Source organism: Zootoca vivipara, chromosome 3 (assembly GCF_965207765.1).
Source record: "Zootoca vivipara chromosome 3, rZooViv2.hap1.1, whole genome shotgun sequence".
Lineage (NCBI taxonomy): Eukaryota > Metazoa > Chordata > Lepidosauria > Squamata > Lacertidae > Zootoca > Zootoca vivipara.
The window spans coordinates 67851370-67868253 of NC_142586.1; the positions used below are offsets into that span (position 1 = coordinate 67851370).

Below are 16884 nucleotides of genomic sequence, written 5' to 3' on the forward strand. Positions count from 1 at the left end.
TCAAGGACAGTCTCCCTCCATATGAACTGACCTGGACCCTGCAATCATCATCTGAGGTACTTCTTTGGTGTGCCTCCTTCACAAGAGGTTTAGAGGCTTACCACATGAGAATGGCCCTTATCTGCATTGGCTTCTAGTTTGTGAAATGCTCTCTCCAGGGAGGCTTGCCTACATTCATTAAATATCATTAGGTGCCAAGCGAAAACATTTCTCTATAACCAGGCCTTTGACTGATTAACATTCTATAGCTTTTAAATGTGTTTGTGGGAGTGGCTTGCTTTTGTTTTATTATGTATTTTGTTTTCTCATTCTGTATTTTTTATGTTGTAAACTGCCTTGTGATCTTCGGATGAAAGGCAATAAAATAAATAAATAAATAAATAAATATCCATCCTCAGTGGATTTCTTACATTTCTTCTAATTCTGTTCACGATTGGAGATATAAGATTATCTCAGGGTGGATCCACACCATATATTTAAAGGTAATTCAATGCACGTTTAAAGAACATGACACACACACCATAGAATCGTGGGGACTATTGTTTCCTACAAAGAACTAACGTTTCCAGTGCTCTTCAACTACAGTTCCCAGGATTCCATGGGTAAAGTCATGTATTTTAAATGTGCATTGGATATGCTTTAAATGGGATTGGCCCTGAATCTTACAAATAGGATGGCTGTTTTTTTACACCAGGCAATGTTAATGTAACAGGATAAAAAAATAGTCCTGTGCATCCCCCCTCCCCCAAGTAGAAACCAACCTAGAGAAGCAAATAAGTGCCCTTCTCACAAACAACACATGGCTAGGGTATGGGGAAAACTTAACCACCATGAGACACATTCCAATTTGGCTTGGTTTAGAAAGATAAACTCTAAAACCGTTGATATCAGTTTCTTAGTTTTTGTTTAATAATTACTGTTTTTAAAAGCAAAAAAAATATCTGGGGAAAGAGATAAAAATGTTTTTCTCCTGAAACACCACATGGGAACATTCTAGTACCCCAATATACATTGCAAGTGAGATTGAGGCAGTAAAATATTTCCCACACACTGGTGGGAACTTCTTATCAAGGTCCTGAGAAGATTCCGACATGTCTCTGACATTCTGCATTTTCCTTAGAGTTCTCCTATCAACATACAACTGGTAATCAGACCTTACAGATTTGTAAAGACAATATGAACCAGCAGTTATAGAAAGCTTTCCACCTGTTTGAGGCTTGCCATCCTGGTTATATTATCACTAGTAAAGTAAGGATCCCTTAAAACTTGGCAAATTGAGAAAAGATGAACAGAAGCTCTCACGATCCTTAATAAAATTCTCATTGGGGCAATTTTATTTTATGTTATTTTTCTGCCATGTTCAGGCTTATGAAATCTGGACTTAGCTTTTTTTTTTAAAGGTAACATGATAATAAAAAACAATGAAAACTTGTAACATGAGGCCCTTTTGCTCACCCATATTGTTTTCATGTTGCTTAACACTGTTGTGATTTCTGATTCTGATTTTCAAGTGCCATGGGGTTATGCCAAACTCGTTTGATGCTTTTCTCTCTCTCTCTCTCTCTCTCTCTCTCTCTCTATATATATATATATATATATACACACACACACACACACACACACGAAACACTGGAAATAGTTGATGAAAACGTATTTCCTCTGGGACCACAATATTCACTATTTGTTTTAAGTGCTTGCTGTTTGCTGAACCAGTTCAGAACATCTTTAAATTATCAATCCATCACCTTGTATGCTGCAATGTGTGCAGCAGCCATAGTATACCAACTATGGATTTAGCTAGGGCTGCCATACGTCCTGATTTTCCAGGACATGTCCTGGAATTCGCCTCCAAAAATGGCATCCTGGATTATTTTTTGGAAATCAGGCAAATGTCCTGGAAAACCAGCAACAGGAGTTAAATTGTGCCCAAAATGCCATAAAAAGCTCCAAAACTCAAATTACTGTAGCTTTTACTAAATAAAAAAAAGCTCAACAAACAACAACAACTCTGTCCTGATTTTCACTTTTAGCAAAACCTGCTTGATATAAATTGTAAAACTAAATCTGGGAATAGGACTACATGATTTCAAGTTCTCCAGCCCCTTGTCCATTGCAGTTACCTTTTTCCGAACCTTTTTGAAAGAGAAATCTCTCTCTCTTTTACTTGGATGGCAGACTATTTTTTATAAAAAGACCAACAGCTCCAACTCCTTCCCTCTACATTGCTTTTTAAAAATCAGATCTACCAAAACATAGATGACCAAATTATCCCAGGATGAGCTTTAGCACCCAAAAGTAACTTTTTTGTCTATAACATCCTAAAAAGCAGAGAGAAGGAATGTGTTCAACACTTTTTGTCCCAGCAGCTGGGTGACACTCTAGACCTAATGGACGGCACAAGCTATTGAAGTGATTCAGCATAGTGTGCCTGAAAGATGAATTGTAAGAGAGACAGATGACAGTTTTATAACTCTCAAATATCTGTGAAGTGATGGGCATCCCACTATTCTTTTCAAAGCTGACTTATCTTTTAACCTACCGTTATCAGAAAGGCTCATTTTCTACAGCAAAGTACTGTCAGCAGACAGTCAAGCCAGCACCAGCAGCACAGTGAAACAGTTTAATGGACTATATTGTGTTGTGCTTGAGATGGAGAAAAGAATAATATCTATTTATTTTCCAACTGTGTATACCTTTCCAGAAATTCTCTCTCCCTGTCCCTGCTCAAGAGCACTTTAATCATTCAAGGCTTCATACATGCCGGTTTACAAAGTTTCCCTCTACCTCTCCTACCACACACTGGCTGAAGCATGAAGATATTGGCTTATATTAGCCAGAGTTGTGGTTTCCTGGCTTGTTAATTGACACTAAGTATGGAACAGTTCCAGTATACAACTATAAACATGCTGTCTTTATGGACCAAATGGGGAACTCTAGCATAATACAAGCCATGAACTTTACACCAAAATCAGGATATGGTGTGAGGAAAGAGTGCTTTGATGCTAATTCCCAGGTTCATAAACTGGGTTTCTTAAACTTTAAATGATTCTCTGAACTGGACCACTGTCTCCTGCCAGATTTAAAAGTGGATCCCTTGACATTATTATTATTATTATTATTATTATTATTATTATTATTATTATTTACACGTTTTTATTCCAGAATTGCAAAAATGACCATTGCATATGTATGCAACATTTGTGTCCCTAATAGATTGGATGAGGGAAAGCAGGCAATGCAGGATCAACACAATGATTTCTGTTATAAAACCCCTAGAAACTCTATTGTGGAAAGTGTGACTCATATTCCATTGTAACAAAACAGAATTAAAATTAAGTAGCACACCCTAAAAATGCAGTCTTCGTATTGCCAGGATACAGTGTTTGGCATTCTTCAAGCTGACTTACCGAACATCTGTACAGGTTATACATGATATGCACCGACTATTTGTTGTAATGAGGTTCAGTGCCACAGATGTCTCACTGTCAGAGGTTGGGTGTGCTCCACATTTAAAGTAGAATTCCTGCAATATTGAAGAAGAGATAAAAGGAAGATTACATACTTGCACTTCATGTCCTCTCTTTATCTTAGTCGAAGTGAAGTCTGAGGCAGTAGATAAATCACTACTGCTAGTGGAAAAAGGGGATGCTCATTAGGAATGCTTTAGGAAGGATGCCTCACAGTATCTTTGTACAAGGTGTATATTTTGCTCTTTGGACATCATCTGAAGAAAGAGAATGCATTAGCACTTGCATAGATTCTGTGATGGTTTTCTTGCAGGAATGAGGGATTAATGGAGAACCAAATTGGTACAGAAATAAAAAGGTCCTGGATTCTACAAGGATTTATCCACATGCAGGAAGCTGTTTCCTCACTCAGACCTTACTCACAAGAGTCTGTTGTTGAGTAGTGGATTTCCCCACATCCAGATGCTAATCAAGGTAACAAATGTACACTTCCACTTCTAGCTTGGGAAGCATATTAGAGCCAGGGCAAGGCAGTACATGAATGCAGTGGAAGCTAAACCAGAGAATGAGACCATTCAGATGTCGCTGCCTTTAACGCCCTTCAGCCCCAGCCAGCATAGGGAATGGTCAGGGGTTATGGGAGTTATGGCCCAAAAAATATATGGAGGGCCATCAATTCCCTATCCCTGGTCCAGCGTTAATGAATTTCTGAGTTGAAATTCAGGGAATAGAAGGCATTGCTCTTTGACTAGGCAGAGACAGAAAGCCAGACTCCTAGTCTCTTCCAGTTCTATTTCTATCAATACATTGGGAGTAAAGCATAACTCTGTTGAAACCATCACTGGTCTATAACCTTATATGGTTATAACCTATAATCTGGTCTATAACCTTATATGGAAATACAGACAGAAACGCGCAACATGAGCAGAAATGTTGCTTATCAAAAGAAGATGTTTATGTGGTTGTTGTAGGAGGAGTGGGGGTGACCCCCCCTCCCAAGAAGACATTACGGAAGCATAAAAAGTTACCCAGTCAAAAAGTATATCACTGGAGAGCTTCTGTACACCTCTGTACAAAGTGTTGTAAACCCAACAGAATTATATCTACTGCTATGGGTATGACAAAGTGTAAACAGAAGACATAAATATCCCAGCAACAAAGAACAGAGTGTACTATCGTGACACACTGTGCTGTGTGCTGCATTTAATAAGGAATATATTCTTGATGAAAGGGATTCTGTCCCCCCTCCCAATATATAGTTTACTGCCTCCATACTGTTGTTGTTGTTTTTTATACAGTCATTTAATGTATAGATAGCAAGTAAGAATGCAGCTCTGTGGTATAATTTGATCCTATTCATTTCAACTAGGTATTTTCAAAAATTGTCAAACCTGTAAACAGCAAGAACCATTTCCAGGAGAAACTCATGCCCACATTGTTCTTCATGATATGAATAACTTGCCGACTGTACTACATCATGTTGCATTGTAAACAACTGATGGACCAGAACAGATATATTATAGCGGTGTTGACTACTGGAGTCTGACATGCACCACATGAACATTTGCTTCTCCCCAAAAAATAAAATACTGTGATGTGAAAAACAACACCCCCTTTTCTGAGTATTTCATAAAAAACAGATAATTTAAGTCGGTCTTGCAAAGTGGTGATTCAATCATGACCACAAGAAGTGTTTTAGAATATTGTAGAATATTATTATTGTGCTGTTCTTTCTGAATTCCAACTTGAAATGAGTCTAAAAGAAAGTCTAATGCCGTGAAAACCCAGTAAAAAAGATAAAAGAATGAAAGCACACAATTTCTTCCTCTCCTTCTATTTTTCCCTAATAACATTTATCTGGATATTTATCTGGTGAGGGGAGAGACTCCATCAGGCAAGGCTTCTTTCCACCTGCCTTGCCCCACCCTCTTGTCTCTGCTTCTCAATTTGTATTGTATTATTTTATGTACTGTGGCTTGCCATTGTTTTATTGATTATAGTTTAGAAATTATTTATTGTAACTGTTGAGTGGATTTCTGTTTAACTTTTATATGTTATTATTATTATTATTTAATACTAATGATTGTTGAATGTTACTTTTTGATGGAGGTTGCCTGTTTTAAAGTTATGTTTTATTATTACATTTTTGTATTGCATTAGATTGTTATAAGATGTACAATTTTTGTTTCTTCAGCTTGTAAACTGCCTTGAGTATTGTAAGATAGAAAGACAGTATACAAATTAAAAATAATGATGATGATGATGATTTATCAAGACTTTGGGATCATTGACTTTGGGATTTGGTGTCAATACTAATGGTTAATGACTTGCAGTTTCACCAAAATGCACATAAAATCTGTGTTCACACATTGATATCACATACATTTCCTTGAACATCTTTTTAAAATTCCTGCAGGGGTGTAATACCACTGGTAAATATATGGCTCTGTATCATGAACCTGATATAGTTGGAGAATTTAAAAAGACAACTTTCTCCAATAATTTGTCCTTCTGCCATTATTATAAAAATTATACATTTGTTAAGAATAATTTAGATATTTGTAGGCTACAATCCTATGCACTCACTTAAGTGGGAATAACTCTCATGGAACTTCATGTGGCTTACTTCTGAGTAAGGTAAAAGGTAAAGCTAAAGAACCCCTGGATGGTTAAGTCAGTCAAATTCGACTACGGGGTGCGGAGCTTATTTCCGCTTTCAGGCCGAGAGAGCTGGTGTTTGTCTGCATACAGCTTTTTCCGTGGCCAGCATGACAAAACGGCTTCTGGTGCATGGAATACTGTGACAAGTGCCAGAGTGCACGGAAACGCCGTTTACCTTCCCACCACAGTGGTACCTATTTATCTACTTGTGCTGGTATGCTTTCAAACTGTAGGATCCACTGTTAATGTAATTAACAGTGTGGAGTGGAGTGGAGCTAATGGCCCTCAAGTCCCTTTCAGATAAGCAGATTTGTAACAGAATACGCTGTAACTACGGTGAACTGCTAGGCATTTAATCAATACTATGATTTAGATATGAAGTTTAAATTGATATAATGTGGGTTTGGTTTCTGGGGAGCTACAGAGCAATCCTAAGTGGGGTTGGGGAGCAGTGCAGGGATGGATCCATTGCTGAATAACAAGCTCTGTGAGCTTGCACCAGGCAAAGCAGAACAGGTGTGTGTAAGAGCAGTTTTTCTTTCTTTTTCACTATGCCAGCTCTAGGGTGGCATAGCTGAGGGACCAAAGAATTGAGCCCCTTGGGGAAGCAAAGGCTTTGAGTGCAGCAGATCCAAAGCTGTTGGTACACTATCCGCATCTCCCAAATGTGCCATATAATGGCTTTCTGCCTGCTTCTGCTGGCAAGAGAACCACCAGCGGTAACTTTCCACCTGTCTGGGCACAGCTGAGGCCTCTGCCATCAGAAACATTCCTTTCTACTGGATAGGTATCATTCTGCAATATTAAGCCCTTTCTATCATCAACACCATTGGCGGAGTTTAATGCTACGTCCAAAGCAATTCCCACCGAACCTGTGCTATTATTTCCAACAAGCCTCTTTTATTAGCAGGGAAGGAAATTATGGCACGTAAGAAGCTACCACATTTCTTACACATGGATATTCCATTAAGTTGTAGTTAGCTACATTGCTGTCTCCAGAGACCAGATATAATAACTTGCATCATTAGTAATTAATCTGCATTTTGGGGGAAATGTTGCTAATTATTTTTGAATTCTAATTGTGTGTGCTCTCTGTGTAGAATGCCGTGCAAGTTATTAACAGAAAGGAAATTATTAGTTTTTGTAAAGCAGCCAATAGATAGAACGTACATCTATCCTTTTTTGTTTGTTTTTAAAGGACAATATTGCTGGAGGAGACTCTTGAGAGTCCCATGGACTGCAAGAAGATCAAACCTATCCATTCTTAAGGAAATCAGCCCTGAGTGCTCCCTGGAAGGACAGATCGTGAAGCTGAGGCTCCAATACTTTGGCCACCTCATGAGAAGAGAAGAATCCTTGGAAAAGACCTTGATGTTGGGAAAGATTGAGGGCACGAGGAGAAGGGGACGACAGAGGACAAGATGGTTGGACAGTGTTCTCGAAGCTACGAACATGAGTTTGACCACATTGCGGGAGGCAGTGCAAGACAGGAGTGCCTGGCGTGCTATGGTCCATGGGGTCACGAAGAGTCGGACACGACTAAACGACTAAACAACAACAACAACATTGCCATAAAAAGCATGATTACCAAATATACAAGTAACATTTCTCCCCAAAATTAAATCCAGATAATATTTGTTTGCTGATTAACAGGCTGGCTACAAACCTCAAAGAACTTAATCCATTGTAGTACAGTTAACTCTCAAACTATCCAGCCTCTTGGTCTGTGTGCAGTTAGCATTTTGCTTCAATGAAGTAACCCTCTATTTTCTATGCAGTACTTGGAAGAACAGGCTAACATGCTAGAAGTGTGTGTGTGTGTGTGTGTGTGTGTGAGAGAGAGAGAGAGAGAGAGAGAGAGAGAGAGAGAGAGAGAGAGAGAGAGAGAGAGAGAAACACTCACCCATCAACTCTCCCTCTAGCTTGAATAAAAATACCTACTGTTAAACAACCTATTTTTTGAAACATTTGTAACAGATTGGTTTGACTTTCAAGCCTGTTCCAAAACTCAGTCCTGTCATGCTCCCATCCCTAAGACACAGGGAGGGTTCAACTCTAAGACTCACTGCCTTATCCCATCCCCATCTACCACTGAAGTCAAGCCCTCCTGGGCACCTTTGGGGCATCACACCTGAGACGCCCAAAGTGTCTCTTTCAGACTTAGTTTATTATCCAAAGCCTCATGCACTGATTCGGGGAAGAGGAAGTATAATGAAATTGCATGCAGAATCATAACTTCCCCTCTGTGGCCTAGCACCTCATTCAGAAATATTTTTAAAGTGTTCTCATACATTTCTCACCCCCGCTCCCCGCTCTCTCTCTCCCACAAAGGTCAGAGTTGATCTATTAACTGAGACCAAGCGTACTGGATCTGGACAGCCTTGATGAAGAACTGGCAAAGGAGACTGAGCCCAAAGAGCTTTTATCATGAATAGCAGGTCTTTTCTCCGACTTCGCCAGAGGCATTCTGAAAAGGGCAGTGGGTTCAGTCAGTCACCACACAGACAGAAAGCAGATATTGGAGAGAGACACTCACATTGCTCTACTGTTGATGGTCATATTCAATTTTTTGTGCACTTTCAAAGCCTTTATATTGAGCTACCCAAGAACTTATTGCTGCCCATTTACTTGGAAATGCTTTGACTAAACGTGGAGATATACATTATTCTCAGCAGTAATAGTACAACTTGTTATGCAACATTTTTGAACACCTGAGTCACTGTATTCCCTCTCACTACATCAGGAATGGGAAATCTGGTGCTCTCCAGATGTTGTCAGACTACAGCTCCCACCTTCAGTGACGATGGGCCATGCTGGTGGGACTTGGAGTCCTTGCAATGTCTGGAGGACCAGAGATTTCCTAGTCCCTTCCTACATTTTTTTCAAATGAAATTTTGTTGAATTTCACAAATTAAGCAAAGGGGCAAGGAGAGTGTCTTGGGGCAACAAGTATTTAAAAAAATACTTCTGCCACAAAACAGCTTACAATCTCAAATAAAAAACAACTCTGGTAAGCAACCTTGCAGCTGCATTTTGAACCATGCTCTCTGGAACCCTGCCCACAAAGGCTAATTCAAGCTAGCAGGGGGGTGGGGGTATCTTGTGGGAAGCCCTCCCTGGACCCTGAGGTACTTGGCAACTACTGATCACCTACTAGGCCATGTTCAACATCATTTTAATGTACAAAGCCCTGAACAACTCAGCCATGTTACCTGAAAGACCACCTGCCTGTAAGAGCATTTATACCATATGGAGAAATTCTGCTTGTGCTATCACACCATACAGAGTCTCATAGGGCAGTGAACCAAAAACGGGCATTTTCTACTGTGGCCCCTGTACTGTAGAATGCTCTTCTCTCTCTGCCTTGTGTGAAGCAGCAATTGGGAATTGTTTCAAGCATCTTGTGAGGACTTATCTTTTTGCCCATGCATTCCTTGATCCACAAGAATGGACCCTGGTTTATGTGTCTGAATTTCTGATCCATTTGCTTCCATATTTCTGCATTATTGCTTCGAGGTTCTGTTTTTCCTTTAATGATTTATTGCTTATATTTTAGAATCTGCACCATTGAATATTTTTGAAAGATTAAGCAGTTTACTTAGCCTTTTAAAGTATCTGCTACAGAGGGGCTTTGGACATGATTCTACTGGGGAAGAGTCATTAGCTCAGTGGCAGAGCATCTGCTTTGCATGCAGAAGGTCCCACTCAATTCATGGCATCTCCAGGAAGGGCCAAGAGACACCGCTTTCTGAAACCCTGGAGAAGCACTGCCAGTGTGTAGACAATCCTGGGATAGGTGGACCAACAGTACTACTTAGTATAAGCATCCTGTGGTGGTTCATCCCACTCCTCCTCTCTAGACAAGTTATACCACAAAAAAATATACTTTCCCCCTCTCTCACTACCAGCATCATTTGATGTAGTTAGAAAAACTGAAGCCATGATTAAACCCATTTTCAACTGTCCACATCTACCTTCTGCATGCCTGGGCAATACCACATGAAAATTGCAAAACCATAGCTAGAGGTCATAGTTTGTTGAATCCAGCCTGAATTATTTGAGGAGGTAAGTGCCAGCAATAAAATTTAGGTCACGATTCATTCTAGCTGTATTGAACCCAATCCACTGCATTAACATATAGATTGTTAAAGATATGTATGGTCTAATATGAGCTACAAATAAAGCTTGGCATCAAAGCAGCTATTTAAAATGTATCTCCATCATCTTATGCTAGACATCGCTGCTGATTTTCAGGTCTTACATGTATATATCAGCCCTCAAAGTAGAATCCAACTGTTCAATTTTATTATCAAGTGTTTCCTGTAGAGAAACCATCCATTCCTCCAGGCTTAATTTCCACAGGCAATCAGATTTGAATTTGTATGCCAATTTAAGACTCCAAAGGGGCTCCGTGAAGGAAAAGTTCAAATACACTAACAGACTGAGTCCTCTGGCAATGTCTCACTTAGAAGAGGAAAAGAAACACTTTATTGTCAGATCTGTGTGCCCTTCCCTTTTCACACAAACTAACCAAGCCTTCAAGAAAAAGCCACTGATCAAAGCCATATAATAATTACACAAGTACACTAAGACAGGAAAGGAAACTATAACATTGGTGAAGTGATCACGAGAACGCATATCCATATAATCATATTTCTCAAAGAGGTTCAAGTGAACATAATCTAGAAAAAAAATAAAAAAAATTCCTTCAGTAGCACCTTAAAGACCAACTAAGTTTATATTTTGGATCTACAGGTTTACCACTCCCATCAGCCCATCTCCCATTCCCACCCACCCCCACCACCCTCTGTATATATATAGGGTCTGACACTGTTTCTAGTGTATCTGAAGAAGTGTGCATGCACACGAAAGCTCATACCAAAATATAAACTTAGTTGGTCTTTAAGGTGCTACTGAAGGAATTTTTTTATTTTGCTTCGACTCAGACCAACACGGCTACCTACCTGTAACTATAATCTAGAAAAGAAACTCAATACATGCAATGTCATCCAGCCATTTTCCACCATCCACCCCCAGCTGCCTTGTATCCCTTGAATCACAATAATTCAAACTGTATCAGAGACAGTGAATCTGGGATTGCATATAAATTCAAAGTCTTTTACATTAATTTGACACTCAGGGTGTTTTCTTTCATCTAGTTCAGAGGGGTTTGCAAAGGAAAGAAACAAAAACCCATGATGTATGCCTTTAAAAAATGGGTAGAGAAACTTCTGCAGACTACACTAACCAGCAGTTTTTAATACTGTGGTCTTTGATGACATACCACTCTGTTTTCATCGTTCCAGATAGACAGCAAAAGGAGTTTTTCTACTAGATCAAGTATGGGAAACGTGTGGACTAAAACTCCCATCATCCTTGACTATTTGCCATGCTGGCTGGGAATGGTGGTAGTCCAACTATACCTGTTCCCCATTACTGTTCTAGATAAACCAGAAAGTATTGCCAGGTGAATTGCATTCAGTTTAAGGGGACAGATAAGTTATTACTCAAACCTAGTATAAGGAGGTTTTCAGTATCTGACTCATGTCTTCTGATGCCAGTAACTCTTCACTTTATTCAGCCGTGTAACCCACACCCACCCACACAATTTAAAATTAATAAATAAAATAGGATAACCACCAATGTACAATAGTAGGGATCATGTATGATTGTTAGAAAAGACAAATATCCCAGTGATGTTCTTTTCAGTTTTTAGAACAGTTCAAAATGGTCATTTCAAAATTTATTAGCATTGTACAAAATACAATGCATATTTTATGAAAGAGAAAATTGAGGGTTTTTTTTGTTATATCATATTTTTTTTGCTGGACTGGAAATGACTTTGACTTCTATCAAAGTTTTGCTTAATGGGAAAGTAATGTATTACTTGTCTCCCCCTTTTTATTCCTTTCTTCCAAGATTTCTTTCAATATGGTCAGAAGTAATCTTACTTCAAGGTGTGTGTGTATTTCCACCGTGACAGAATATTCATTTTATATAGCACATAACTGAGGCCCTAGAAGTATTAACAAAATTGACTTTTCTTGTTGAAAAGCAGGGGTAAAAATGTTTTCCCCTTACTATTATTCTAATTCACTCTGTCCTATATCTGGTGCTCCTAGGTCAGTGAAATCCTATACAGATCTACTTAGTAAGCTCCACTGAATATAACTGAACTTACCAATGCTTTTTTTCTTAAAAAAATGTTTAGGGGTACTCTCATTTTGACTCAAGAAAATCACCATTTTATAGTTCAAATCAGGGAAAATAAATACAGTAAATGGACATAACATGTTTAGGGGTATGTGTACCCAGCATACCTCCAGGAAAAAAGCACTGGAACTTACGTCCTAGTAAGTGTACAAAGGATTGCAGCCTTTGGGATACAATTCCATACTGAGTTACCTGGAAGTCTATGATTTTGTTTTGTAAACCACATTGGGAGTTAGTTGAAAGATAGAATACACACACACACACGCACACGCACACGCACACACACACACACACACACATATATATATATATAGAGAGAGAGAGAGTATAGTTGTTTAACTAGGAAAAGCTATAAAATCAACACTGGAATTGAAGCTGTGTTCTTGGAAACTGTTTTTGTGTAAAGTTATACAGTGCAATCCAAACCCAAGGTCCACAGGGATGAGATAATTTTGATTTAGTGAATCTTGGGCATTCTCAGCTGAGCCAGGCTGTAAGTCTCTTACTCCAGCTCAGATCAAGATATTCTGAATGAGCAAGCTCCTTAAAATGGCATAATTTATGCCAGTGTAAACCCCAAAATGAATATTCAAGGGATGTGGTGGAGGCAGGACAGGGCAAGGAGAGACTTACACCTATTCCAAACCCTGTTCAGCTTGGTTGTGTCACCTAGGGCACAATCCTTGAAACCTAGGACCTATACTCACCTGCTGGCTCAACCTGGGGCTCCTAATGGTGTTTGGAATAAGGGTAACTTACACTGGCTTGAGTTACACCAGCTTCCTATAGTTAGGACTGCTGTTAGTCATGTTCAAACATTTTGTTGTTTAGTCGTTTAGTCGTGTCCGACTCTTCGTGACCCCATGGACCATAGCACGCCAAACATACCGCTGCACATTGGTAAAAGACCACCCCAATATAATCTTGATACAATAGCAGCCAATCACATCAAATTTGCTTTTTATTTTCTAGTCAATGCACACAAGCCCATATCACACACAAAAATGATGCAACCCTACATAACAGCATCAATATTTCTTCTTTTTCTTTTGCAGTTTATCATTGTGTATGTCTGCTTTGGTAATGTACTGGGGGAGGTTTGCAAAGGAAAAAAAAGGAACTGTAGCAAACTATGCATGCACAGTGGTTTCCACAAAAATTGGAAAACAACAAAGGATAATTGCTAATATTGCACTTCAGAAGCAAGGCCAGCTGAAACTCCAGAACACTGCAATAAATTTGGATCAGAATTTCAGGAGCATTCTTAGAGAAAGGAGCCACTAAATCACTGTATAATTTATATTAGGTGGGAAGTGTATTACCAGAACAGTTCAACTTCATATTTAAATTGTAAACGTAGTCGGCTGCTTAGATTTTACTGGGGATTTTATTTCAACTGATAAGCTCATTGCTCTGCTGAGACACATAGTATCAGGTTCTTATATAATTGCTTGAGATATTTTATCCATCACATATAAAAAAATCACCCTGTGGAAACAAAATCCCCTTCCTCAAATCACTGGCTGCTACTGAATGAGACCAGCAGTCTTTAGCTATCACAGCAAACCCTTTAAAGTTGCTCAGGTGTCTTTTTTTGTGTGTGGAAAGGCAAGCAGCATTCACGTTTTAGAGTAAGTAATTGCCAAGTATGGTAAATCCAATGAGGAAAGAACAAGGGCAAACCCACATGCGCCTGCATGTTCACTCCCATCTCAGAACAAAGAACATTTCCAGGCAACATGTGTATATAGCAGACATGGAACAAAGCAACACTGCCATTGAAGCCAATGCTGCCATTGTCAAGAAGGAAATGCCTACAGCATGTAATCTCCCAGAGAATCATAACTTCTTACTACAAAACCTTTAAAAATAGAAATTAAAGACAAAACAACGAATCAGCAAACATATGAATGAAGTTCAAGCATACAAAGAAAGGCAAGGTCTAGTGGAAATTCTAAAGCATTGATCCATTAAAATAAATAAACAAACACGTTTTTAAAAGAAGAAGAGGGGCTTCCACACTACCAGAAAACAATTTACCGGTAAAGGTATTCCCCAAAATGAGTGGCAAGCTCAGAGACAGCACAGATCCATTTTCCACTGTGAAATAGCTTGGCATTTCCCAGAGTTAATTAGAGCCTTCAAAATCCTTTTAGGGAAGTGTTTGCTTGAGCAGCAATTACCAACCAGAATAATGGATGGAAAATATATGAAGATATAAGTTAATAAGATATACTACAGTGAACTTTATAGATGAAATTTTGAATTCTAAGGGGCTTCTTAAGAATGTTCTGAGTCAAGCTGGGTGTGGAGTTAATACTAAAATTTACTTATTTAAAGCATTATTATTTTTATCTTGCTGTTCAGATGAAAATAGGTAGAGTGGCTCAAAAAATTAATATAGTAACCTTGCAGTTCAGATTGTCTGCCTTCAGGCTTGCAGTCTAAAAGGCATGGCACAAAAGGAAGAGTTTGGAAGGTGGGAAGAAACAAGCTCAAACACTAGCCTCTGTTACGAAGTGCCTGCAATGGCCAGCTGGGATGGAACAATTCTGAAAGAAGGAGCCAAAGGTTACTGGTCCTTCAGCAGTACCAATGGAAACTCATCACACTCTTCCAAATACCGTATCTTGATGTGCATTTGTGAAGCTGGTCTCTTAGCTGATCCAATAGAATTCACCCATGGCATTCAGGCAGCACCTCTGTGTGAACATCTTCATCATGAGCATAATTTGCTCCAGCTTCATGGCTTATTTTCAAAATTACAAATAGCCCTTCCTAATAGCTTATATTAGGATCAGAGCTGGATACTCTGCCCATTCGTAGCTCTCAGGCAGGCCTGAGCGGTAGGCTTCCCCACTCAGTAATGTCAGATGAACAGTAGCCTTGTCCAGCCAGCTAGCTAGGCCTGGTAGCTCCTGTCTGCCCCTCCCATCTCCTCTGCTCCTGTGTTTGATGGGGTGAGGCTCTCACAGCCAGAAGTGACCCCAGACTCATTGTGTAGAGACCTCTTGTCTTCCAGCTGGAATCTTGGGGCCCAAAAGTTCTGCAGGAATGAGATTCCTCTGTGTAGGTGGCTGTAGCATAGTGGGCTGCTTCCTGCACTCCCTTTCTAAGGAGACCCCTGGTTCAAAGTCAGGAGTGAACTGACACTATGTTGAAGATGCTGCACTCATAGCTGCCAAGTTTTCCCTTTTCTCGCGAGGAAGCCTATTCAGCATAAGGGAAAATCCCTTAAAAAAAGGGATAACTTGGCAGCTATGGCTGCACTTCCACAGTATAGTAGAAGGGTGTGTTCTGCACCTCTTCCATAACCTTGCTGCGTTTCCAGCCTGCTATTTTTATTCTTACCACTGTGCTTTAAAATTGTACAAGAGGGTGTCAACAGAGGGATGGAGGGCTCCATCCATCCTCCACTAGCCTCATTTAGGAGCAAAGCACAGGCTATACCGGTAATCTTGCCTTTTTAGAAGCAGACAGATAACATGGGGCTAATTTATAAGGCAGGCACAGTCAAATCCAACTGGCAATGTGAACAGATGATTGTTACTAGGAGGAACAAGAACCATTGCCAAAGCTGCAGACATTCACTGTTGCAAACAACAATGAACCAGTGTGTGTGTGGGGGGGATTAAGATTTTAGGGTTTTTTCTTTCAGGGAATATTCTCTGCCCAAATCCCTTTTCACATTAAAAATGCTTATTGGACAATATGAGGCCCAGGCATACACACAACTTAGCATACCAATTAGTTTCAGCTTCCTGACATATGACAGCTTTCCAGTCTGACTTGGGTCCTAAACTTGTTGCCCAAATACTTGCCAGCGAGGATGACTAAAAGAACAATAACACAATGACTCCTGCCCTTTCATAAGATGAGACATGTTATGCACCAGTCCTCAGCTTGGATCAAGATCAAATTAACAAGCTGCACCACAGTCTCCAAGTCCCTGCCCAGCAGCAGGTCAGGTTGACACTACCTCGCTTTCGTAAATACTTTTTGGAAGATAAACGTAATCTGCAAACACAGTCCAAAAATCTGAACATAGACTTTTTCCTGCTAATGCTCCAAGACTTCAAAACTCCCAGAGCATTCATTCACACACCGTGCCTTAAAAGCTCCAGAAAGAGCTGTTACAGTAAGCTGTATCATTGATCAGGAGATTAATGGCAGATTGGCATAACAGGCTACCCAGGCTCCAAAAGCAGCTGTTACAGACCACTGACATGATAGACTGTGGATAACAGGCCACCCAGAGTCTATTTTCTTTCCTCACTATAAAATTTCAAGCCATGGCAGAGCCCTTCAAGGATGCGTTGAGGCATAGAGACACTGGAAACACTTCGGTGCACTTCCAAGTATCCTTTCAAGCTCCTTAGCCCAGCACTTTAAGTGATCTCAGTGACATGGAAGCCATTCTGATGGGTCATTTTCACATATTTACCCACAGTGTTAGGCTTTATTTGGGACATTACCTAAAGCTAGCCACTTAATTCGAAAGAGTCCCAGTGACATTAACAGAGTTACTGGCATATTTTACAAA

General features: G+C 39.7%; 1 protein-coding gene across 3 annotated transcripts in view; it reads right to left on the minus strand.

Annotated features, from left to right (window-relative positions):
• PRKN (parkin RBR E3 ubiquitin protein ligase) overlaps positions 1-16884 on the minus strand; it is a 602317-nt gene that overhangs the window by 287400 nt on the left and 298033 nt on the right. For all 3 annotated transcript variants that reach the window (XM_088666303.1, XM_035108599.3, XM_088666302.1), the window contains one exon: positions 3408-3523. In XM_088666303.1, the coding sequence (XP_088522429.1) occupies positions 3408-3523 (116 nt within the window). The remainder of the gene's footprint in view (positions 1-3407; positions 3524-16884) is intronic.